General features: G+C 40.2%; 2 protein-coding genes across 5 annotated transcripts; one reads left to right on the forward strand and one right to left on the reverse strand.

Moving 5' to 3' along the window:
* The first annotated feature begins 223 nt into the window (after positions 1-223).
* Positions 224-16,479, forward strand: khsrp (KH-type splicing regulatory protein). 4 transcript variants are annotated; one of them, XM_079895516.1, is made up of 19 exons: positions 224-450; positions 1,256-1,361; positions 1,462-1,515; positions 1,606-1,642; positions 2,054-2,112; positions 5,568-5,643; positions 5,788-5,841; positions 5,929-6,094; positions 6,906-7,004; positions 7,123-7,236; positions 7,635-7,655; positions 8,616-8,718; positions 8,796-8,917; positions 11,680-11,979; positions 12,911-13,020; positions 13,125-13,198; positions 14,037-14,231; positions 14,573-14,760; positions 15,601-16,479. In XM_079895516.1, the coding sequence occupies exons 1-19, from the start codon at positions 346-348 to the stop codon at positions 15,607-15,609; spliced, it is 1,992 nt and encodes a 663-aa protein (XP_079751642.1). In that variant the 5' UTR covers positions 224-345; the 3' UTR covers positions 15,610-16,479. The 4 variants fall into 4 exon arrangements, with proteins under 4 accessions (XP_079751642.1, XP_079751639.1, XP_079751640.1 ...); XM_079895515.1 differs by lacking the exon at positions 224-450 and adding an exon at positions 600-671; XM_079895513.1 differs by lacking the exon at positions 7,635-7,655 and having other exon boundaries at positions 266-450.
* Positions 16,480-18,235: 1,756 nt separating this feature from the next.
* On the reverse strand, positions 18,236-23,151 carry r3hcc1l (R3H domain and coiled-coil containing 1-like). Its single transcript, XM_079857108.1, has 8 exons — positions 23,071-23,151; positions 22,080-22,541; positions 21,789-21,976; positions 21,635-21,705; positions 20,132-20,227; positions 19,876-20,016; positions 19,710-19,770; positions 18,236-19,095 (listed from the first exon to the last, which is right to left on the reverse strand). The coding sequence occupies exons 2-7, from the start codon at positions 22,533-22,535 to the stop codon at positions 19,718-19,720; spliced, it is 1,005 nt and encodes a 334-aa protein (XP_079713234.1). The 5' UTR covers positions 22,536-22,541; positions 23,071-23,151; the 3' UTR covers positions 18,236-19,095; positions 19,710-19,717.
* Between the last annotated feature and the right edge of the window lie 23 nt (positions 23,152-23,174).

Consider the following 23,174-nt stretch of genomic DNA (forward strand, 5'->3'; position numbering starts at 1 on the left):
CTCATTGGTCTATTTCACAAGCTCCTGGTCGCTGATTGGCTCCCTCACACAGCGGTAAGCTCTGTACGTCGCGTTTGGTCAGCTATCCATAATAACGTCTTCTTTTCGACGCCACTCATTGGTTCAACGGTCGAATCCTCACACTACACCCGCCTCCAGCTGCTCTCTGATTGGCCGTCGCAACTGCCACTCATCACGAGCGCCTATAGGAGAGCTCTTTTAGACCTGCAGGCCCTTTGTCCCTCCCATGCGTTTGTCTCGCTTGTCTTCCCGCGTCTGCGCACCTCCGCCCGGCCTAGACCTCCCCGCCGTATCCCGCACACTTCACCCCTCCGCACGGACAGCATGTCTGAATACAGCGCGGTGCCGCCGCCCGGGCCCGGAGCGGCTCTAGGAGCTGTTGTACTTAAGAAAGACGCGTTCGCCGACGCGGTACAACGCGCCCGGCAGGTGAGTGATCCGCAGTGCGGGAGCGATCGGGCCGCGTTTGTGGGTCAGCAGCGCGCGCAGGGCCGCGCACACACGAGCCGGCGTGCGCGACAATTATCTGTTAGCATGAGCTGTGATCGCGTGTAATTCTGAGCTAAACTAATATATATATATACGAGGTCGTTTTTACATTTACTATCGAATAATATGATCCAGTAACGACAGCACATGGTAATGCTAAGGTACTTTGATAAACAGCGTGGTACAGATTGACTACCATATTCATGTAACGTTACCATCATGGTTCGTTCACGATAGTCTAAGCAACTACCAAGTGTTTAAAACATCGTGTTAACATCGTATTGTCGTCGTAGTATCATATCAGCTAAAAGCACCATGGTTTAACCCTGTTTTTGGACCCATACATTGGTATTATTGGGTACATATCCTGTAAAATATTCTAGCACCATGGTAGCATTTGCTAACAAACAAACAAACAAGTTTTATATACTCAAAATGTGTTGATTACTAGTGTGCCTATTGTTTTAGATGCTATACTAAGGTATTTTTCATAAACCATTGTGCAGATTGATTGCTGTATTTATTAATCATGTTTTTTGTTTTTTTTACGTTTGTTTCCTATGCATTTTAAATATGTGAAAACAATTCTTTATTAAATATGATATTAAAACAACAGTGTATGTCCAAAATAATCATAGTATTAAAAAAAAACCTGTACAAAAACAAGATTTATAGTACTCTTGGTTTGTGTATTAACTTAATTTGAGCATGCTTTATTAATATGGTGCCACAACTTGTTTTCCAGATCGCAGCAAAGATCGGTGGAGACGTTACGGGTCCCCCCATGAGCAATAACGGTGGATCGGAGAGTTATCCCTTCGCGTCACAGAAGCGATCGCTGGAGGACGGAGGTACGGTGGCCGTGAGGGAGACACACACTCCTAATCTGTCTGTCCCACTCGCTTGAGTTTGTGTTTGAGCTGTTCTTGAGTTGTTTTTCCCCCCCCTCAGAGCAACCTGAAAGTAAGAAGATGGCGTCTGACAGGGACAACGCTGCATCCTTGTGTATGAGCTCCTTTACTTTCTCTACACACTCTCAAAAACAAATGCGTGTGTATTTTTAGAGCAATGATTTTATCCCCGTCTCATCCACAGCTATCGGAGCCCAGCTGGCTGCCCTTTCCCAGCAGAGGTAAGACCATCCGCTTGTTTGCTCGAAACAGAGCGGTTACTAGCGTTAGCTTCGTCTGAGGCACAAAAACAGACCTGAGGGTTTGAGAAGGCCAGAATAACCTCTCAGACCTGTATATTTAGGCTGGTTTCAATTTCCACTGACTCGATCAGATGTGTTTTCAGGGGCTCTTTTAAAAGTTGGCCTATTTTTAGCATACGGTGGCATCTTGTATACATAATGGATGGTGGGACACTCTAAGTTTTACTAGATGTGGTGCAGCGACTAAAGATGTCTGTCTGAATGTGTTTAAGCACATAAATCAGTGGCGCAGCTTTTCTAAAAGGGGTTTTCCTCAGACTATAAGTTAATAAGAACGCACTGCATTTATGTTTTTCATGACTGTTGCTTTTGTTCTTTGTCTCTCTGTAGCGTACGTCCCTCGTCTCTCACAGAAGAGTACAGAGTCCCTGACGGCATGGTTGGGCTCAGTAAGTTTGTTACCCATCATGCATTGGTCAATACTGAACTTTCTTAGGTGAATCGCTGTCAGGATCATATTAAGTTATATTTTTAGGTGTGTGTATACATATATATGTACATATACACACAGGGGTTGGACAATGAAACTGAAGCACCTGGTTTTAGACCACAATAATTACTCAGTATGGTGTAGGCCCTCCTTTTGCGGCCAATACAGCATCACTTCACCTTGGGAATGACAGATACCAGTCAGAGGCCAGAGGGATTTGAGCCATTCCTCTTCCAGAACAGTGGCTTAGTCACTATGAGATGCTGGAGGAAAAACGTTTTCTGACTCGCTCCTCAAACTCAATATTCAGATCTGGTGGCTGTGCAGGCCATTCACTTTCATGTTTATCAAACCATTCTGGCTGAAGTCTAGCTGTGTATTATCATGCTGACACACGGCACCCCGTTAGGGTCAGTGACAGAGCCAGGATACTTTCGTAGGGATGGCCTGGCAGTCTAGGGTGACACAGAATTTTTGTAGTCGACTAGTAGTTCATTTATGCCATTAGACCAATCGCACATGACATTTATATTAATTTAATTACTTAAATATATCCTGGTTTAAAATATTGCCAATTCCGCTCTCAAACGCATGCATAAAGCTTGCCACAAAAGAAATGATTATGAATGTCGAACAGAAACCGCAAGGAGACATTTTAATTATTTATGAAAAAACTAGTGTTTTCCGAGTCAGTGTTGGCTGCAAAAAAAAAATGCGAACAGAGATGCTGACTCTCGTGGATGTGCCTTTAGAGAGAAATGCACCTTGCATACGGTGTACAGAGAGAAAAGTAGTAAATTTCAAGCTTTCTATAGATATATTTCTCATGTCTGTGAGGATACGTGAGTTTTGCTTCATTTGTGACAGTCTGCCGTTCACAGAGACCGAGACGGCTGAAAGCGCATCCTGTTCGATTTCTGTATTTTACAGAGGCACAACGTTTTCTTGTTGTTGTCGGTTTACAAATGATGCATTACTCTTATCTGTATGACCAAAAATGGTGTTTCGCTTCTGTCATGCAGTAAAGCGCGCTATACTTCAGCTTCCTCGTGCCGCACGAACACTTGGATATGTGCCTAAAAATAGTGTACATTTATCTTTAACGTTAGAGTGAGCGGCCATGTAAAGTTGTTACTTGTATGTTTGACGAGCCATATTTGAGGTCGATGGATGATAGGTGATCGTTTGGATTTCCTGCCCAACGTACTGTATTAACACAAGGACCCGCCGGCAACGATTTGTCCACACGTGACTTCGCCACTTCCTGTGGATTATTTATTTTTATTTTTTTCAGTGAGTAACTGACCAATGCAAATTCGGTCGACTAAACCTCTTGTCGACTAGGGGACAGTCCCAATTATTTCTACGTAAAAATAAGAGTGACTATAAAGTACTGGACTGTTTTAGTGCCTACTGCACAACTGAATACAATTGATTTGTAGTTGTGCTTGAGATAAGTGAATTTGATCAATACTGAGTGAATGACAATTCTTGTATTCCTCATAGAAAAGCTCACACTGCAGCTACTATAAGGTTTAACTTGTTCTTAAACTTAGTTCTTAAAACCCCCAATAGTTTATCCATTATTGTATCCTTATGATTGAGACATGCAGATGAATACATCGTTAAAAGATGTATCGTCAACTTCATTGTATTTTATATATTCAATGGACTCCTCAATTCTGAATTGGACTGTAAGGTCCTTTTCAAAAACTTACAACTGAAAAAGTAAACCATGAATTTTTAACGTTCTTTAGTTGTCAAAATAAATAAATTGCAGGAGTTATATACAAGAATGTAAATATGGCAAAGGGCAGAAGTCGGCGACGCAAATATCAGGGTGTAAAATTAGTTATTATGCATTTTTCATTTCAATTTGTATTGTAATTTACCAAATAACGAAATTGGTGCCTATTTGCTAATACAAATGCACAGCACGCCTTTGTTTAACATTAAATTACAGATGATAAATTGCATTAATTTATGCCTTATTGTATAAAGCAGTGGGCTATATTTTTGCATATATTTGAGACTCATGTTCTGAAATGTCACGGATATAATGAATCCACGCGCTCGTTTTTCTTCGGTCTGCCTCTGAGGTGAAGTTGAGGTGCGCGCCTGAAAGGTCTCCTGTTTGCTTTGGTTGTAAAGAGACTGTTCTGCATCTAAACGGCAATTCTTGTCAAGGAAAAAAATAAATTGTTAGCAGGATGGTCAAGCTTAGGTCAATGGCGGCCAGACCCCTTGCACATGGTCCTCCAGAATGGTTTGGTAGTCCTTGGCAGTGATGTGCCCATCAAGCACAGTAGGGAATGCCATATTTCAGCCCAAACCATCGCTGATGCTTCACCCCGTTCTTCACTCTGGGCAGCAATAGTCTGGGTGTTGAGCTGCTTCGGTTCTTCTCCACACTGAAACCCCCACAGATGTGGGGTAGACAGTGGTGGTGGACTCATCAGAGAACAATACATGCTCCATATTGTCCACAGCCCAAGAGTTGACTTGTTGGCAGAGATGAAACCAACACTATACTGGCCAGTGTTTCAGTTTCATTGTACAACCCCTGTATGTGCATAAACGTGTTGTACATTATACTGTTATACAGTTGTAATAACATCAACAGTTTATAAATTATATACAATATATACGCATATTATTATAGTTATATAAAACGTAGTATTTTATATATAATAGTAATCGCGTATATATTTAAAATTTGATATTTTCTGTATATATTAAGGGTGCTCCGATCAGTATTTTTGGGACCGATCACTGAAATAAATAATTCTACTATCCTTAATGTATTTTTAGAAGAAAAAAATGGAGATGATGAAGTAGCATTAATTGACAATTCACAGTCTTTATCAACAAAGTTATCAAATGTAAATCTGCACTGCATCTTGTTTTGTCTTAACATTGAAGCAGACGGCAGCAGGTTTATTAGGCTGCTGTCACTTTAAGAGCAAATGCACGGATCCAATATGCTGTTACACATGCAACTTATTTTCATAACTTTCCTATCTCTTTCTTTCGTGGCTTAATGCAGTTTATAATCGAGCACGTCCTGCAGTTTAGCAACAGTAGACTGTATTTTACCACAATCGCTGATCTGGCGGATTTGGACGTTAAGTTATTGACCGGTGAACGAGGTCAAGCAATTTTATCTGCGCATAGAAAAATTGTCACGTCACCGATCAAACTATATAAAGCTGTTATTGGCCGATAAATCAATCAGAGCACCCTTAGTATAAAGTATTTACAATTATTCGTTTTATTATATTGTGTATTATACAATATATAATGTAATGTGTATTTTAGGTCTGTGTTTGTTTAATTTTTTTCCAATAAGTTTTATAATTTTTTATTTTTATTTTTTTACTGCGGTCAGTAAATGATGTGTGTGTCTGTTTGTAGTCATTGGTCGCGGTGGAGAGCAGATCAATAAGATCCAGCAGGATTCTGGCTGTAAAGTTCAAATTGCTCCAGGCGAGTCAAACACGGGTTCAAAGGAGTCAAGCGGACACATCTGCCTCTACCTCTGTTCACTTCTTCTTTCCTTTCCTTGTTTTTCCTGATATCTGTTGTATGAATGCGAGACGTGACGGAGCCTGTTGGTTTTTTGTCTTTTAGACAGCGGTGGTCTTCCAGAGAGGAGTGTGTCTCTCACCGGAGGCCCTGAAGCCATCCAGTATGTTTGGGCTAGTTCACATGTTGTTTTTAAACCGCAGTGTGAATCTGTGTGGTTGTGTTTTAACCTATTGAACTCTCCATGCAGGAAGGCCAAAATGCTACTGGATGACATCGTCTCTCGGGGGCGCGGAACTCCGCCCTCCTTCCACGAGTCGACCAATGGGAGCGGCAACATGCAGGAAATGATCATTCCGGCAGGGAAAGCTGGTCTCATCATCGGCAAAGGAGGAGAGACCATTAAACAGCTGCAGGTAGAGTTTAAGACCTCTCCGTTCAGACAGACGAGCTCAATCTAGAGGTGTGGAGGGAGTTACTCTAATGTACAACTTTTAGTGATTTAATGGGATAGTTCACCTGTAAATGAAAATTCTGACATTTACTCAGTCTCGTGTCGTTCCAAATCCATAAGACTTCTGTTCATTTTCTAAAGATTAAGATATTTTAATGAAATCTGAGAGGTTTCTGTCCCTCCATTATATTCACTCTGCTTCTAAACATTCATAAGATCACAAAATAAATCCTTATGAATGAGTGGTTTAATCCAGATCACTTTTAGATTTAAGATGGGCTTTTATTCACGCATTTCCTCAAATTTGATGCATCGCAACTGTTTTCAACACTGATAATAATCAGAAATGTTTCTTGAGCAGCAAATCATTATATTAGACAGATTTCTGAAGGATCATTAGACACTGAAGACTATTCACATATAAAACATTGTAGATATATTTTAGTTACTTTTGTTACTGTATTTTTGATCACACAAATTAAGCTTGAGTTTAAAATCATTAAATCTTACCAACCCAAACTAATTAATGGGAGTGTGATTTATGGTTGCTGTTTCCATCCACCTATTTTAATGTGCATTTTAGGATATCACATAAAGCGCTAGAATGAAACTCCAAGATGTGCGTTTTCAATACAATTATGCAAGCAATATTTATAAGCTCATATTAAAGTGTTGTATCATGTGTTTGTCCATAAATTCTCTTTTTTGGACCATTTACTCCCTTTAATACATCAACTCTTGTACTCGTATTGACGTGTGTGTGTGTGTTTCAGGAGCGAGCTGGTGTGAAGATGATTCTGATTCAGGATGCTTCTCAGGGGCCAAACATGGACAAACCACTGCGCATCATTGGAGATCCTTACAAAGTCCAGGTGTGACCGCTTTCCTCCGCCTCACTCGTTTCTGTTTGATCTTCTCGTCATCTGTTGTGCCTCTAACAAGCACGCTAGATTTTGACTCCGGCTTTGTGTCTGTCGTTTGTTTCTCTAGCAAGCGCGTGAAATGGTGCAGGAGATTCTGCGCGAGCGGGATCATCCTGGCTTCGACAGAAACGAGTACGGCTCTCGAATGGGTGGAGGAGGTGGTGGAGGAGGAGGAATGGAGGTGCGTGTTTGATTCAGTCGCTTAAATTACTTGCATTTAGACGCCAGACAAGCTGCAGTGTGACGGCTAGGGGTGGATGTCGTTTTAACGGTATTACTATAACCGATACTGCTTTTTTTTTTAACTGTATTCTTATCGATTCTTTATTTTTTTTATTGCAAAATTGAACGATTAGCTTTTGCTAAAGATTTATTTCATGCATTTCAAAATATAAAGCAATGTTTTAACAAAGAATAAAACGTATTTGTTATGCAGCAGTGTGCAGGCATTTTTTTGTTTAATATATATAGGACACAATAAGCAAGAACAAAAACAAAGTACTAACACATGGTCAAAAAATAACATGAGTATGCAATAAAACAAATATACAAATGCAATAATCAGTGCTTTAATTTCAGGAGGGTCAACATACTGTTCAGGTAAGTAATATGTCCTACAAAAGAAATCTAATAATCAAATGTAAAATAACACTGTATAGTTTATCGTAGATAGATTAATGCTTATTAAAGCTAAAGTTATTCATTCAAGAGCTGTGATTGATTTTCTCTCTGCCTTTTGTTGTTTGATTCACATTAATGATGGCGGCTGTCACTTTAAGACCGAGTGCTGATCCAGTAACACATATTTAGACCGCACACAAAGCCCTAAAGTAGCTATAGTTTGCTCGTCTAGTTGCGTTTCCTTTTCGGAGCGCACTCAAAGCCGCCTTGGAAACAGCGTCTCTTGCACTGATTATTGTGCTTTTATAGCTCTTTTTATTAGCAAACACGTCAATTTAGCAACAGTAGAAACTGCGTTTTACAACAATCACGGTTTGTGCTGATTCTGGCGTTGGGTTTTATGGAGAAATGAAGGGAAGGTAGCTGCGCTAGACGAGATGCGGCTAGTTTAATAGTTTTACCTCAAATATCTTTCTAGAATCATTGAAAGTCAAAATCGAAAATAAAATTGGATTAATATCACAGTGTAACCAGACGTTTGAAAGATTAGTTCTCTCCCTTATCGTCACTAAGCTCGCTCTCTCTCTCTCTCTCTCTCTCTCTCTCTCTCTCTCTCTCTCTCTCTCTCTCTCTCTCTCTCTCTCTCTCTCTCTCTCTCTCTCTCTCTCTCTCTCTCTCTCTCTCTCTCTCTCTCTCTCTTATTTATATATATATATATATATATATATATATATATATATATATATTCATTCATTCATTCATATATCTATATAGGAATAGTAGTACGTGTATTTTCTTAATTTATCCAGTACCGACAGCAGAACCGATAACATTCGAGCTTAACGATACAGCGGCCTTTCATAGTTTAGCCCCGGGGCCCGTCTAACACCGGGTTTCGGTACCCATCCCTAGTGACGGCGTCTCATTCTGATTGGACAGGTGCCCGTTCCACGCCACTCTGTGGGCGTTGTGATTGGCCGAAGCGGAGAGATGATCAAGAAGATTCAGAACGATGCCGGTGTGAGGATACAGTTTAAACCAGGTTTGTTCGGACACTCTTGACTCACTCAGTGTTCTGTGATGTCACAGTGTTTAACAGTGTTTCTCTGGTCTGTGTAGATGACGGCACTGGTCCAGATAAGATCGCTCATGTAATGGGTCCTCCTGACCGCTGCGAACACGCCGCCAGCATCATCAACGAGCTTCTGCAGAGCATCAGAGTACGAGAGGAAGGAGGAGGGGTGAGAGATCAAGCGCTTTTCATATGAGAAAATCTCAAGTCAAGCGTCCCATTGGCTGGACCTTATGAAATTAGTGTTATTTTTTCACTAAATTATTCTTTTTCCGTGAGCTTCTCTTGTGAGACTCAGAGCAGCTCTGGAGAATGAAGTTCATGTCCTCATTGACAAAATCCATATAATGGACTAAACTGCTCATTCACGTCTTTCTGCACTTTAATATTCATAGATGCTAGTCCATATTGCCATTTGATAGTGTACAGCCCTACTTTTGATTTAATCATCCAAAATGTGCCATTCCACGTTATACAGTAAATTTCCTCAGTAACACTGTACAATAAGGTTCATTAGTTAACGTATTAACTAACATGAACTAACCAGGGCTCCAGACTGCGACCAATTGGTCGCATTTTGCGACCATTTTTCCTGCTGGTGCGACCAAATATTTATTTAGGTCGCGCTGGCGCGACCACAACGTTGCCGAGCAGCGAATCCAAACAAAATGAAAGCGGAACGAAAATGCGCTACTCGCTTCACAGACCGTTTATTAGTTCGGACCAATAATAGACAGCGCAGCGCTCCGAACCTATGCTCCGAACCTATGCTCCGAACTTGCCAGTCGCGGGCCGATCTCAATCACACGAAACTGTTACTAGTGAAGAAATCCATTGAATTCGCCTCAGAATTAATAACATAATCGCTGCGAGATCCAGTGTGAAACATTCCGATTCGGCGCAGACTGCAGAGTTCTCTGTTATAAACCATAGATATCAGATCAAACATCGCTGACGTACAACCAGGAGAAACACTTATAGAAGGCTTTCAGTCCACAAATCAGCAACATTCACCATGGATTTAATGTAACTGTAACCATCATGTGACAGAAATAGTCATGCTTACAAGTACTAACTGTTACTCATCTTTTTCCAGCACTTCAAAACTGTCATATATAAATGTTATTTTTAATGTGATGACCAACACATTTTTTTGTTCATCATTCAAAAATTGTCTTATTTAAACACTTATTTAAAAATAATAAAATAAATAAATTACCATTGTAAACAGTAGGATGCTTATTGGCTATTTTCACTCCCTAATATAATTTTTTTCACTCGGTTTGCTTTTTAATTAATAGATTATGAATGATAATAATTAAAGTTAATTTCATCTACACCCTATATCAAGCTTAGTGCTTTATTGTCAGTCCCAGTGCTACCAGATACTTTTTGTAGAACTCAGTGTCTGCGGTGCCGCTGCCCTCTGATGTTAGTCTGGAGCCCTATAAACTTAACTTACAGATATTACAATGTGCAGTTTTATTTTAAGTCTATTTATTATTAAATAATTTGTCAGTATTACAGTTATTTTGGGGGTAATTTGAATAAATGCATTGCAAGCTGATTTAAGGTGTGCCCCTAAATTTTCTGCTTGCGCTCCTAAAATTTTCAGTCAGGGGCTACAGCGCTCCTAGTTAAAAAAGTTAGTCTGGAGCCCTGCTAACAATGAGCAATACATTTATTACAGTCTGTATGTTACTTAATTATAGTTCTTGTTTGTTCACAGTGCATTAATTAACAAATACAACTTTTGATTTTAATAACATAAGTAAATGTTAACATTTATATTAAAGGTCCCATTGCATGAAAATTTCACTTTATGAGGTTTTTTAACATTAATATGAGTTCCCCTAGCGTGCCTATGGTACCCCAGTGGCTAGACGTTTTGATGGGTGTAAACCAAGCCCTGGGTATTTTTGAGAAAATGAAAGCTCAGACGGGCGAATCTAGAAATCTTCCCCTCATGTCGTCATAAGGGGAAAGGTCACCTCCCCTTTCTCTTCTTTGCCCGCAAAGAGAATTTGGCCCGCCCATGAGAAAACAAGCTGCGTGATATTGGTTTTTCCTCGAGAGAGAGATCATGGTTTGCAAACGAGCGAAGCATGGCAGTTGCTCAGTGTTTGGATGTACAAACAAGTATTTTTTTAGTTCCTTCATCCGAGCCTCTGAAGAACCAGTGGATTATGTGCATTTCTGATGTGTAATTGTTCAAGTTCAGACAGATAATCTTTCTCTCAAAGTTGGTCAATACTGTTTATGCATCAGTAAATCAAGCCAGTGACTAAACGATCAACTTCACATCGTTTCTCTTGGTAGGATGAAAATAATCATTTAAACTGTGATTTAAAATGTATACAGAAAGCGATCAAAGAACAATCCCTTTCCAATCGCCAAAGCTGTCAATCACACAGCGTGAGTTTATCTGGACACTTGCCAAAACTCGTTGCGTTGTAATAAGATCTTCATTCATGCGATCAACAGACTGTCATCTGCTCAATGCTCATCAGTGCAACCTTTTATGTGATGGGAATAGATCTAAATACTTTAAAAACTTCTCACGATTTGTTAATCCAGATAGCTGTAATAGTAAACGTATAATAGCTGTAATAGTAAAAGTATTCGAGAGAGTTCCACATGTAATGCTAGATATTTCATATGCAAGCATGTCAGCCAATCACAGCAGTGGGCGTTTACACTGAAGTCTCACAACAGACACGCCCCTTCAGAGCGTTCAAATCAGAGGCTAAAATCAGGCTTGGAAATATGCCTTTTATTTCTAAATTATAACAACTTTTGATCTAAAATAAACATACTAACATTATAAGGGCACTCCAGGAAACATTATAAAATAATAAAATAATCCATGCAATGGGACCTTTAAGATTAATAAATGCTGTTAATCTAGTTAATCTTGGTTGTGTCTCTCAGGGTCCGCCGGGTCCTCCTGGCACAGGCATGCCCCCGGGTGGGCGAGGCAGGGGTCGTGGCCCGGGCAACTGGGGTCCGCCCGGCGGAGAGATGACCTTCTCGATCCCCGCACATAAATGCGGTCTCGTGATTGGCCGAGGCGGGGAGAACGTGAAGGCGATCAACCAGCAGACCGGCGCCTTCGTGGAGATCTCACGCCAGCCGCCACCCAACGGAGACCCAAACTTCAAACTGTTCACCATCCGCGGCTCCCCTCAGCAGATCGACCACGCCAAACAGCTGATCGAGGACAAGATCGAGGTATGAGCAGAACCGCCTTTGTGCTTTTAAAGGTGCTGGATGTAACTTCACTCTGCTAAACCATAAAAATACCATACATTGGTTACACTTTACAATAAGGTTCATTAGTTAACATTAATGTATTAACTCACATGAACTAACCATGAGCTATACATTTATTAGTGTTTATTAATCTTTGTTAAAAATACAGCTGTTCATTGTTAGTTCATGTTAGTTCAGAGTGCATTAACTAATGTTAACCAATACAACCTTTGATTTTAATTACGTATTAGTTAATATGATCTAAAAATGAACAATACTTCTACAGCTTTTATTAATCTTAGTTAATATTAATTTCAACATTTACTAATGTTAACTAATGAACCTTATTGTAAAGTGTTACCCATACGTTTTCAGGTATTTCGGAAACATGCTGAGTTCACACTCGTTTCTCTGAAAAACACTTCTACAGCCAGTTATTTTACTTTGAAATGTGCGTTTCCGTGTTGGAAAATCTGTTTTTGTTTTGGTCTGTGTGATCTCACCCACTGCCAGTATACCCAATAGTATTTCGACACCCCGGGATGCCAGTTGGCAGGAAACACAGCATATCGCAGCCAGCAAACAAACTGGGTCAGATATCACAGGTTCTACATATCGCAGATGGATTGCATATCCATCTAAATTTCAATGAACGAGAGCATATTAAAACGCGGATAAACCAACTCATTAACTTGGTGTCTTCTCGGCTTTCATTGTCAATTGTGCTCGTTCCTGTTGCTTCTCCTCAGACTGGTAACCCGCGTGAGCGTCGAGTCTGAGGAGGAGGAGCGGCGGGGGAAACAACGATCTCTGATCATTTTAATTTGGACTGCAGTACCTATTTTGACCACTAGCTGTCAATCTTACAGACTGCACCTTTAACTTGACTGGTGTTTGCTTCTCTTCGTAGGGTCCCCTGTGCCCTGTTGGTCCCGGACCGGGTGGGCCAGGCCCTGCTGGACCCATGGGCCCCTACAACCCAAACCCGTACCAGCCCGGACCCCCTGGTGGACCGCAACAGTCAGTAATGCCTTCATGGCACATTAGCTTCAGGGAAAGGCTTAATATAAAATTTTGCAGGTTTTGTTTGCACATTTTGAAGGTGGTTCTCTTTGTCTGTCCAGCGGGGGTCCTCCTGGAGGCCAGTATCCTCAGGGTTGGGGAAATGCGTACCAGCAGTGGCAGCCACAAGATCCCAGTGAGTCCTTCTGTACTGATGCCTTCAGTCTTGAAGTCTTGATAGAGGATTATAGACGTGATAAATCTACACGAGTGCATGTCCACATCACATCCTAGCATCATGTGTTGAAATCACAGGGATTATAATTACATTTTTTGTATGTAATATTTTTGTGGAAATGTATATATTTTTTCAGAATTTAATGAATAGAAAGAATACATCTATATCTGGTTTAAAACAAATAGTTAAACTTTATTTCCACTAGTTGCCAAGGCAACGTTTCTCTAACGGTACTGATCCACTTGTCCGACACGAGTGTCGCGACGCCTCCTCACATTTGTACGTTGATGGGCGTTCACCTCTATAGGCGTGGTTTTGACCGAGCGGGAAATGTTGCGTATTAGAACAGAGGACCTGCGAGAGACTTCCCTCCGTCTCCATATGCTCTACTTCTATTGGATAGTCGCGTCGCGTTCGACGGAATTCATTTGCATAAAGATGGGCATCGGCCAGCTTTTTGACGCGCAGCATTTTTCCAAATGAAGCGCCGCCTTCCCGGAATGCTTTGCGGGCGCGTCAAAGTCGCTTGACGTCACCCATAGGAATATAGTGGAGTGCCGCGCGACAAGTGTCGCATGGACAAGTGGATCAGTACCGTAAAAAAAAAAAAAAAAAACTTTCAAATTAAGGTAAAAGCAAAAATGTTGTTGCTAAATTTTCTGAATAAGTATTTTCTTAAAAAAAATAATTAAGGGGAAAAAAAGCAGATAACCACAAACTTTTGAACTGAAAACCTGATGGATAGAGAAATTATATTGAATGTTTAGTTGAAAAAAAAAAAATCTCTCTCTCTCAGGTAAAGCAGCAGCAGATCCTAACGCAGCGTGGGCGGCTTATTACGCACAGTACTACCAGCAGCCTGGAGGAGGCGCTATGCCAGGACAGACTCCCGCGGCCCAGCCCGCCGCTCCCGCTGACCCGGGCCAAGCGGCCCCAGGCACTGCCCAGCCCGACTACACCAAGGCCTGGGAGGAGTACTACAAAAAGATGGGTACGGCCTCCGTTTGTTTAGGAAATCTCTCTAGGACATGCATCTGGAGGAAGTGACACTAAACCCACCCTAGTTACACAGGGCTTTAAGATGCTGTGCATCATTCAGTTACTTTATTTCAAGGTGTCCATGTTATAGTGCAATTATGCATTTAAGTACTGAGTAATATTAACGAACTACATGTACTTAATATAGGGTTAGGGCAGGATTTGGTTGAGGGTTAGTTGCATATAATTATGCATAATTGATATACAAGGTAGTAAAAAGGATACTAAAATAGTGTTACCCATCACTCCAGCTCAATGTTTTGATCTGTTGTGTGTGTGTGTGTGTGTGTCCAGCCGCGGCAGGAGGAGGCGCTGCCCCCGCGGCGGCAGCAGGAGGAGGAGCTCAGGCCGCAGGAGCCGCAGCGGCAGGACAGACGGACTACAGCGCCGCGTGGGCCGAGTATTACAGACAGCAGGCGGCCTATTACGGGCAGACAGGACAGGCCCCCGGACAGCCCGGGGCGACACCGCAGGGCCAGCAGGTACAACACTGATCCCTGTGTGTGTAAGCACAACTGTTTCCTCCAAACAGACATTTATGGCTAGTAGATGTTCATGTTAAAGGGATATTTGCCAAAACTGAAAAGTAGCCCATGATTTACTCGCCCTCAAGCTGTGTTTGTGTTTGACTTCCTCCTTTCAGACGAATACAGTCAGACTTATATTAAATAATTAAATAATATCCTGGCTCTTCCCAGCTTTATAATGGGAGTTAATGGTGCCTGTAAAGTTTTTGAAGCATCATAAAGCACATCCATCAATCATAAAAGTAATCAGTACCGCTCCAGGGAGTTGATAAAGGTCTTCTGAAGCAAAGTGATGCGTTTCTGTAAGAGAAATATCCATATTTATAACTTTACAAACTATAATCACTGGCTTCGGGTAAGAGCCGTACACGTGTTCACTAGAGAGCCGAGTGACCTCTGACCCGATGAAATGCACTGTGAAGTCTGGTTGAAGAATTTAACTTTTATACTTCCAATCTTCAGTATCAAAACTCGCATCAAAGTGTTTTAATTATAACATTCTCATTATTAATAAATATGTCTATAAATATAAACAATGAATAGTATTCATTTAAATATTATATAAAAAATTAAGCATTCTATATAATCGTTCATTTAAAACGGCTTTATTATATGAATAAACAATTGTAAATGTATATTAAATTAGCATAATTTGAAACGTCTTATATGAATATATGTATTATATCACAGTTGTACTCTAAGTATTGTGTGTTTAAGTGTAAAGGCATGGTTTAAGATGTTGAGAGTGTGGTTTGCGTGTGCAGTGATCTCACAGTGATGTTGCTCTCTCTTCAGGCGCAGTGAAGCCACGGTTCCTGAGCTCATCCGTCCGGTCCTTCTCTCCATCCTCTCGCTCTCCTCTCAGAAACGGACTTCTACCCCCCCCCCCCCCCCCCACCCCTCACCCCTCTCTGTGTCCAGCAGAAAAGCTGTGTGACTGTCTTCTGAAGCCAGATATCTGTGTATGACCTCGTACAGGCTTCTGCAAACTTTTTTTCTTCCTCCCCCTCCTGATCTTTGCCGGATCCACAAACGCTGTCTGATGGACTAAAATCAAACTCTGCCTTCCCTTCCTCCAACGCTTCATCCCTCCTCTTCCTCAGTCAGTGTGACTCATCGCCAGGGAAACACAAGGGAATGCTTCTTCTGCTAACTTCCTCACATGAGCGTGCACTTCCTGTTTTGCATTAATTTTTTCTTTCATTTTAAAAGTCTTTTGTGGAAGCTGGTCCATTTAGAGGAAATCTTCAGGTGTTAATAACTACTGTTTCGAACTCGATGAGTAACCATGTTTTTTTTTTTTTTTTTTTTTTAAATCATTTGTTTTGCTTTTAGTCCTTTTTAATTTGATTTTGAGCTGGAACATTCCCATTGTTTAACGTGTTCACTTTTTTTCCTCTATATTCATTCAGTGAGGGTTTTTTATGTGATTAATTTTTTCATGTGATATCAATGACGTTTCAGTCTGTGAGTTTGTGTGAATGCGAGTGTGTTCCGGTACTGACACTCATGCCGTGCGTGTTGCTCCTCACTCTGTGAAATGAGGGTTTCTTCTTTTTCTTTTTTCCCCCCACCCCAATTTATTGGAAGTCATGATGTTATAAATATATAAATTGTATGCTTTTTTTTTACTGCTTGTTTTTAAAAACTACAAAATAAACATTACAAAATCCTCATCTGATCACATGACCGCTGTTCAGTCTGAAAATGATTTTGACAGTCTAGTTCGTTTTCTAAAGCGATTATGAACATTATTCTAAAAAGTGTGTATATAAAGTTTACATGCATATATTCTGTATTTAAACAAAGATAAATTGCCATGTTCCAAACCCATAAGACATTCATTCAGAACACAAATGAAAATCATTTGAAAGAAATGAAAGCTTTCTGTTCCTCTACTGACAGCTATGCAACGATCACTTTCAAGGCCCAGAAAGGTAGTAAAGACATCATTAAAGTAATCCCTGTGACTCCAGTGGTTTAACCTCAATTTTACGAAACAAGGCGAGTGCTTTGTTTTGTGCAAACAATGTACCAATTTATTTACAAGAATATAACGTTAATCCCTGACATGCGTTCACTGCTTTTGCGTCAACAACACGCATGTGTCGTGGTGCTCTCGTGAACGCCGTTGGAGATCAATATTTTGTAAAGTGGTAAAAAAAAAAAAAGCGTTTTCCTTAAAGATCTTCATTTGAGTTGGGAATATGAATAAAAGTCTTTACGGGTTTGGAACGACATGAGGGCGAGTAAATACAAATTGTCATTTTTTTTTGGTTAAGTATCCTTTAAACCTGTAAACCTGTCGCCTCGGATCTACGGGACTGCAGGAGGGACATTCAGAATATCAGAGTGAGTTTCTTTGGCTGCGTTTACACGGGACACTCTAAAACACTGAACGTGAAAAACACTTATATGGATTTATGTATTAAGACAGTGATAGTAAAAGACCAAACTCAGTAAACATATTAATAAGCCATACTATGTACAAAGAATTAGATGAGCCCAGAATATGAACGCAACGCATTTAATTACAGGAAAATGCTTAACGTGTAATTAAACGCATTGTGTTCATATTCTGGGCTCATCTAATTTTTTGTACATAGTATGGCTTATATAGCCTGTGCAAGGACTCAAACCTCCTTTTAGTTGTGATAGTGTCTGTCTACTTACATTATACTAATACTTCATAATATTCAATATGACAGTAATAATAGCCATTTGTTTGCCATTGTAAAACAAATGCACTGGAAAAATAAATGAAACTTTCATAAGTTTTGTCCTCATTTCTCTACATGCAAGAGATAAACACGTGAGCTTTTATTTTGGCGGAAAACAAGTTTACAAACGTATGCAAATGTAAAAAAACAATGTTGCACCTGTAGAGTATTTTGATAAGGACACAAAGCCTTCTCGCGCTTTAGATTTTAGTTTGTTTGACAGCAATGGTGCAAACCACGATATTAAAGACTCTTAATTTATGTAATTATGAGAAGTTCGCCACAGTGCAGTTAATGAATGGGAAGCACTGAAATCTCTTCGTGGCGGTCAATGCTGAAATAAATTATTGTGGGCCGCCACAAATAAATCAATACATGGGAAACGTAGTTCGTTATAAGAACGATAACTCCATATTCTCGTCCACTGTTTATTGCAAAACAAATGCATTTAAAAAAAGGTTACTCGTCGAGTTCGAAGCAGTTGTTATTAACACCTGAAGATTTCCTCTAAATGGACCAGTTTCAGGCCTGATTGCGACTATATTTATTGATCGTTTTCGTTATAGTTGTGGTGCGAACTTGCCTATTCTCAAAACGTTATCGCTATGAACGGGCCTAAACTTTTATTAAGGAATTGCACACACTTACTGGGAAAACCGACGAACACAAGTGTTATGTACAGTATATTCATATGAATGATTTTCTAGAGAAAGATTTAAACACTTTTATTGAGATCACACCTGGGAATTCATGTGCACCGACGACAGAGAACAACAGACCTGTTCAAGAACAAATTACCTGTACTGACTTTGTCAATTTAGCACCTAAACAAAATCTTTTGGAGATAAATGCTAACAGAATATATTGACATCAGTAATAATGAAATAAACTAAACAAAAACGTTCTGCGTTAGAAAGTGCTGTGGGTTCGACTGGCATTAAGCAAAATGTTTAATTTAATAATAATTTTATTTAATATTAAGCAATGGACTTTAGCCTCATGTCACACTCTTACCAACAACAACAAAAAATCAATGTAAAAAAATATTACTTATGATTAGTTTTGAGTTTATTTTTTTTGTAATTCCAATTGGGATTTTAAAAAATCAGTAATTTTTTTAACTTTTTGTTTTGACATGTAACAGATTAAGTTAGGGATAAAGAAAGTCCACATAAAAAACAACTGACATGAAAGGCAGCATCAGCTCTTAGTTTCGACTCAACATCTCTTTACTGAAGCAAAGAACGAAAACCGAAACAAGAAAACCTAATTCACATTGATGTGATCTAGTTTAAGTCAACAAAAAGGAAAAAGAAAAACATTAAAATGGCTTGTTCTAAACCTGGAAACAATCAAAAACATCTATGGGGAAAAGTTCTCAGTTCAAGACAAGTCTCAAGGAAACATATAAAATTATCCCTGTTGAAGTTAGTGTGTGAGTCTCACACTTGGCATGGATGAACCCGTCCCCTATTCTTGTGGCTTTGGTTCAGTCCGTGCTGGTTTGGCAGTAGTCCTGATCCACTGAGACGGGGAGGCGTCTCTCAAACCCGTGCGCGAGGTCCAGCACCTTCACAACCCCAGACCCAGAGATAAAAGATTTTGAGAACTGAACTGAAGCTTCAAATCCAAAAGCTCCATACAGTCAAACCAAAATTTGTTCAGACAACTTCAACATTATCACAGTTTATTTGCTATAGTCTCTATAGAGAATGGTAATAAAATATGACAATAACTCAGAGTTATTAAATCAGTTGATATTTCAGTGGTTTTGTCCATCCTTCTGTTAGACTGTCTCACAGATGAATTATGTTGAATATCTGTCAGCTGTTAAATTTAACTACACAATTAGATAATACCAGTTTAGCTCAACCAATAACCAAGCAATGCTTCATGTAGTTCAGTCTGTGTGTGAAAAGGTTGCATTAGCAATTAAAGAAAAAACACTTCAACAAAACATGGTCAGCTCAAAGTGTCTGAATAATATTTGGTCCCAAATTTTTTAGAAATTTCACTGTATCAAGAATTTTTGGGTATAATATGTCAGTTTACTTAATTTTTCTCTCCTCACTTACATAAATGAACTATAGTGTCCTGCACACACTAGTACAAAAAAAACAAACACAAATGATATCTGGTGTCTGAATAAGTTTTGGTTTGACTGTAGTTCATATGAACACAAACCTGTATCTTCAGTTTCCCTCCCAGGCGTCTTCACGCTGCTTAGCGGCCAAACGCTTTTGCTCTGATTACAAAACAGATCAGATAAATCCCTTTTTTTTGGAATCTTTCAGAATGTATTTACCAGTCTAGCAAATACAATAAAACCAGCTGAGAATGATAATGTCACCTTTGGCTTGCCGTAGTTTGTTCCTCTCGGCCTCTCGGTCCTCCTTGGTCTGGTTGCTCTTCACGCCCAGAGCGCCGATGACCAGCCGTCGAGCCAGAGCCGCACTCGTCTGAGGACGCTCTTTAGCCGGCAGCAGGTAATCTGGACAGAGAAATCAGGTTTGAGGTTTGCGGATTCAAGAGACAACTAATTAAATTATGAGAAATGCCCAAAACTGTTCAAACACAAGTAAAAAACAGACGAAGAGGAAGAGTACCGGAGCAGCTGCGCGCTTTGGCTTTAGTGGCGTTTGATGATTTGGAGAGAGGCCTGACCTTCATCATGGGGTTCTTCATCCTCAGAGCATCACGAGCTACACACACACACACACACACACACACACACACACACAGTTAAAGGGGAAGGTTTCTCATTTTGGGGGGTTTAAGGAATGTTTTGAATTGGTGTGTGATGCTACTGACATTTAAGTTCTTGAAGAATAAGCTGGATTAAGTACTGAACATATTAACACAATAGTTAGCAGTCGATTAAAGGTATAAGCGACTTCTGAGAAACACTGTTGATATTTGAAATCGACACCCAAACACAAACACCCCTCCCCTCATTGCTCCGCCCCCCAAAATAACTCTTGCCTGATCATAACCCTTCTTTTTCTAGTAACATTCCTCTGACCTTTTCTCTTTTGTAAATCTCGACCATCTCTCTTTCTATAGTCTTCAAATCTCCCTCTTGCTCACTCTCCTCCTAGTGGACACGCCCGCCACTGCTGATTGGCTCACTCTCTCTCCTCCCCCATGAGTGGACATGCCTCCTACGGCTGATTGGCTCACTCTCTCTCCTCCCCCATGAGTGGACACGCCCCCTACGGCTGACTTGCTCACTCTCTCTCCTCCCACGAGTGGACACACCCCCTACTGCTGATTGGCTACAAATGTGTTGTGCTACTTTGTTTTTTTCTTATATTTATGCAGCCAGGACTACGAACAAACACAATATTGTTTCAGCACACACACACACACACAGAACACACAAATTTCAACAGAAATCGTTTCTCAGAAATCGCTTACTGCAAGAAGACGACGCAGAAACAAGCGATATCATATGTAATCATGCATGTGTAAAATAACGTGATCATCAACATTAAACAGCACATAAATCAAAACTGCCCAATGTTACTGAATGAAATGTCGACCCAGGACAGGCTTCAGGACTGTGAAGCATTAGAGATGTTGATGGACTCGATCTACTGAATCTGATCCGGATGTAGTCTTTGACAAAAACTTGATTTTCTCAGCTTTTTGCTCAAAATGTTGCTTTTTTTATGAAACTTACCCACATTCAAGAGTTGATGAAAAAAGGAATGCATAAAACTAGAATAAAATGTTTGTTTTTTCAATAAAAAGGGAAAGGCTCTGTTCTTTCTTTTGACATTTTGCATGTTCAGATATTCATACAACAAAATATTCTGGGGGCCGTGAAACTTGTGTCAGAATGATCAAAAACGCTGGCGGGGAAAGAGTTAAAAACAAAAAGAAATGGACTGTTTCTAAATCAAAATTCAACAATGGATTTGGTAAAGACATATAATAAAGCTCCTCTCAGATCATGATGTAAACATTTTAAAACTGATATTTTGAATCTTCAGACTCTGTTTCATTTTCACAGCACTGACACTATTTCACATCACAGAAGTTAAAACCATTTCTCCACCAGCGACTGACTCATAAAGTGATCCACAACATCAGGAAAACGCACTGACCTGCGATCGGACTGGAGAACAAGCCAAGAACATGTGTGTCGTCAATCCACTTGATGTCAAACCCCTTCTGCCTGTAAACACACACACACACACACACGATTAACAACAGCAGCCGTTTCTGGGCCGCCAGATTCACAATCAGAGATTCACGCACTGGAAAGAGCTGAAGGATCTGATCAAGTCCTCCGTCTTGAACTCGGACGGAAATTCGTAAATCTCAACGATGTGTGCCAGTTCGTCGTCCCGAAGCTCCACCTCTTCATCATCCTCTGGCGACCAATTATAGTAGTCGAAACGCGGGTCCTGCGTGGACGCCTTCTTGCGGCCCTCCTCAAGGGACATCTGAAACAGGAAGAACAGCGTCTTGTTAATTATGTCATTATTAAAGGGACAGTTCACTCAAAAAATATGTTTAGCACAGTTGAATCATCTTTATAACTCATACCCCCTCCATCAAATTGGGTTCAAGACAGTCACCATCATCATTAAACAGAGAATCCCAGTTTTCCCCTTCATCCTCCTCCTCTTCTGGCATGTCTTCATGTTCTAGTGCACTACTTGTGTCTGGTACATTCATAGTTCTGGCTTTGGTGTCATCTTTTTCTGTTTGCTTGCTTAGGTTTTTTTTATCTCCCACTTCTGGTCCCCCATCATCCTGTTTTACCTCTCCGTTTGGGGTCTCGGTCGCTTTGGCTTTATCCTTCTTGTTCTTGCGGGCCTTGTCGGTGTACCGAGGCCTGGGTCTGGATTTCTTGTCGTCTCCTGTCTGAGGCTTATCTTTGGGCTCTATTTTCTCAACCTGACGTTTCTTGGGCACGTAGATCTCCATGGTGGCCTTCTTAGTTCGGGCAGCGGGAGCCACTTTGGACCCTTCCTCTGGCTGGGATGCTTCTGTCTCCATAGGGATCTGCGTAAGGAAAGTGTGTTTAGAATAGCCTACTAACTTACTACTCAAAGTATGCAGAATGTATACTAAATATAAATTATCTGTGTATAGAATAGCATACTATATTTGTCAAAACTTGGCTCTTTATTTTTCAGTGTTACATACACCATAAGTCTTGATTTTGTAACATCACTTTTATGACTTATTTACATCTGTCCTAAATGTACATTTCGGATGAAAAATGCAAAATAATTATATTTTCCAAAATATTTTTTAGACAGTGTTTGCTATTTAAAATAAAAAGGTTAAGTGACAACAATGAAGCATACTACTGTTTAAAATGATTACTGTTATATACTTCACAGTGTTTTACATATTAAACCACAACAAAAAAGCAGTTACGTTATTCATATTTATACATAAACACGTTTACTGAGCGTAACATGATTCAGAAACCAAAACAACTATGAAGTACTAATAGTAACAGCAAAATCTTCCAGGGTAGTATGTTAAGCTTTAGTAGCATTATTCGCATTAAAATTCTACTTACATCTTAATATTTTTCAGCTCGCCGAAACATTGAAACCATGACCGGATGTTTGGAGACGTAAGGAGGACGTCCTGACGACACAATAGGAAAACCTTCAGTGGTAG

The sequence above is a fragment of the Squalius cephalus genome, assembly GCF_949319135.1.
Source record: "Squalius cephalus genome assembly, chromosome: 2".
Taxonomy (NCBI): domain Eukaryota; kingdom Metazoa; phylum Chordata; class Actinopteri; order Cypriniformes; family Leuciscidae; genus Squalius; species Squalius cephalus.

Bases quoted from the DNA above. Each gene is read 5' to 3' on its own strand.
- r3hcc1l (XM_079857108.1), bottom strand. From the start codon at position 22,535: ATGGAGACAGAAGCATCCCAGCCAGAGGAAGGGTCCAAAGTGGCTCCC. The intron at 21,977-22,079 runs GTATGAGTTATA...TTCCTGTTTCAG, and splicing joins AACCCAATTTGATGGAGGGG to ATGTCCCTTGAGGAGGGCCG. The intron at 19,771-19,875 runs GTGACATTATCA...TTTTGTAATCAG, and splicing joins CAAACTACGGCAAGCCAAAG to AGCAAAAGCGTTTGGCCGCT.
- khsrp (XM_079895516.1), top strand. From the start codon at position 346: ATGTCTGAATACAGCGCGGTGCCGCCGCCCGGGCCCGGAGCGGCTCTA. The intron at 1,643-2,053 runs GTAAGACCATCC...GTCTCTCTGTAG, and splicing joins GCTGCCCTTTCCCAGCAGAG to CGTACGTCCCTCGTCTCTCA. The intron at 8,719-8,795 runs GTTTGTTCGGAC...TGGTCTGTGTAG, and splicing joins GAGGATACAGTTTAAACCAG to ATGACGGCACTGGTCCAGAT.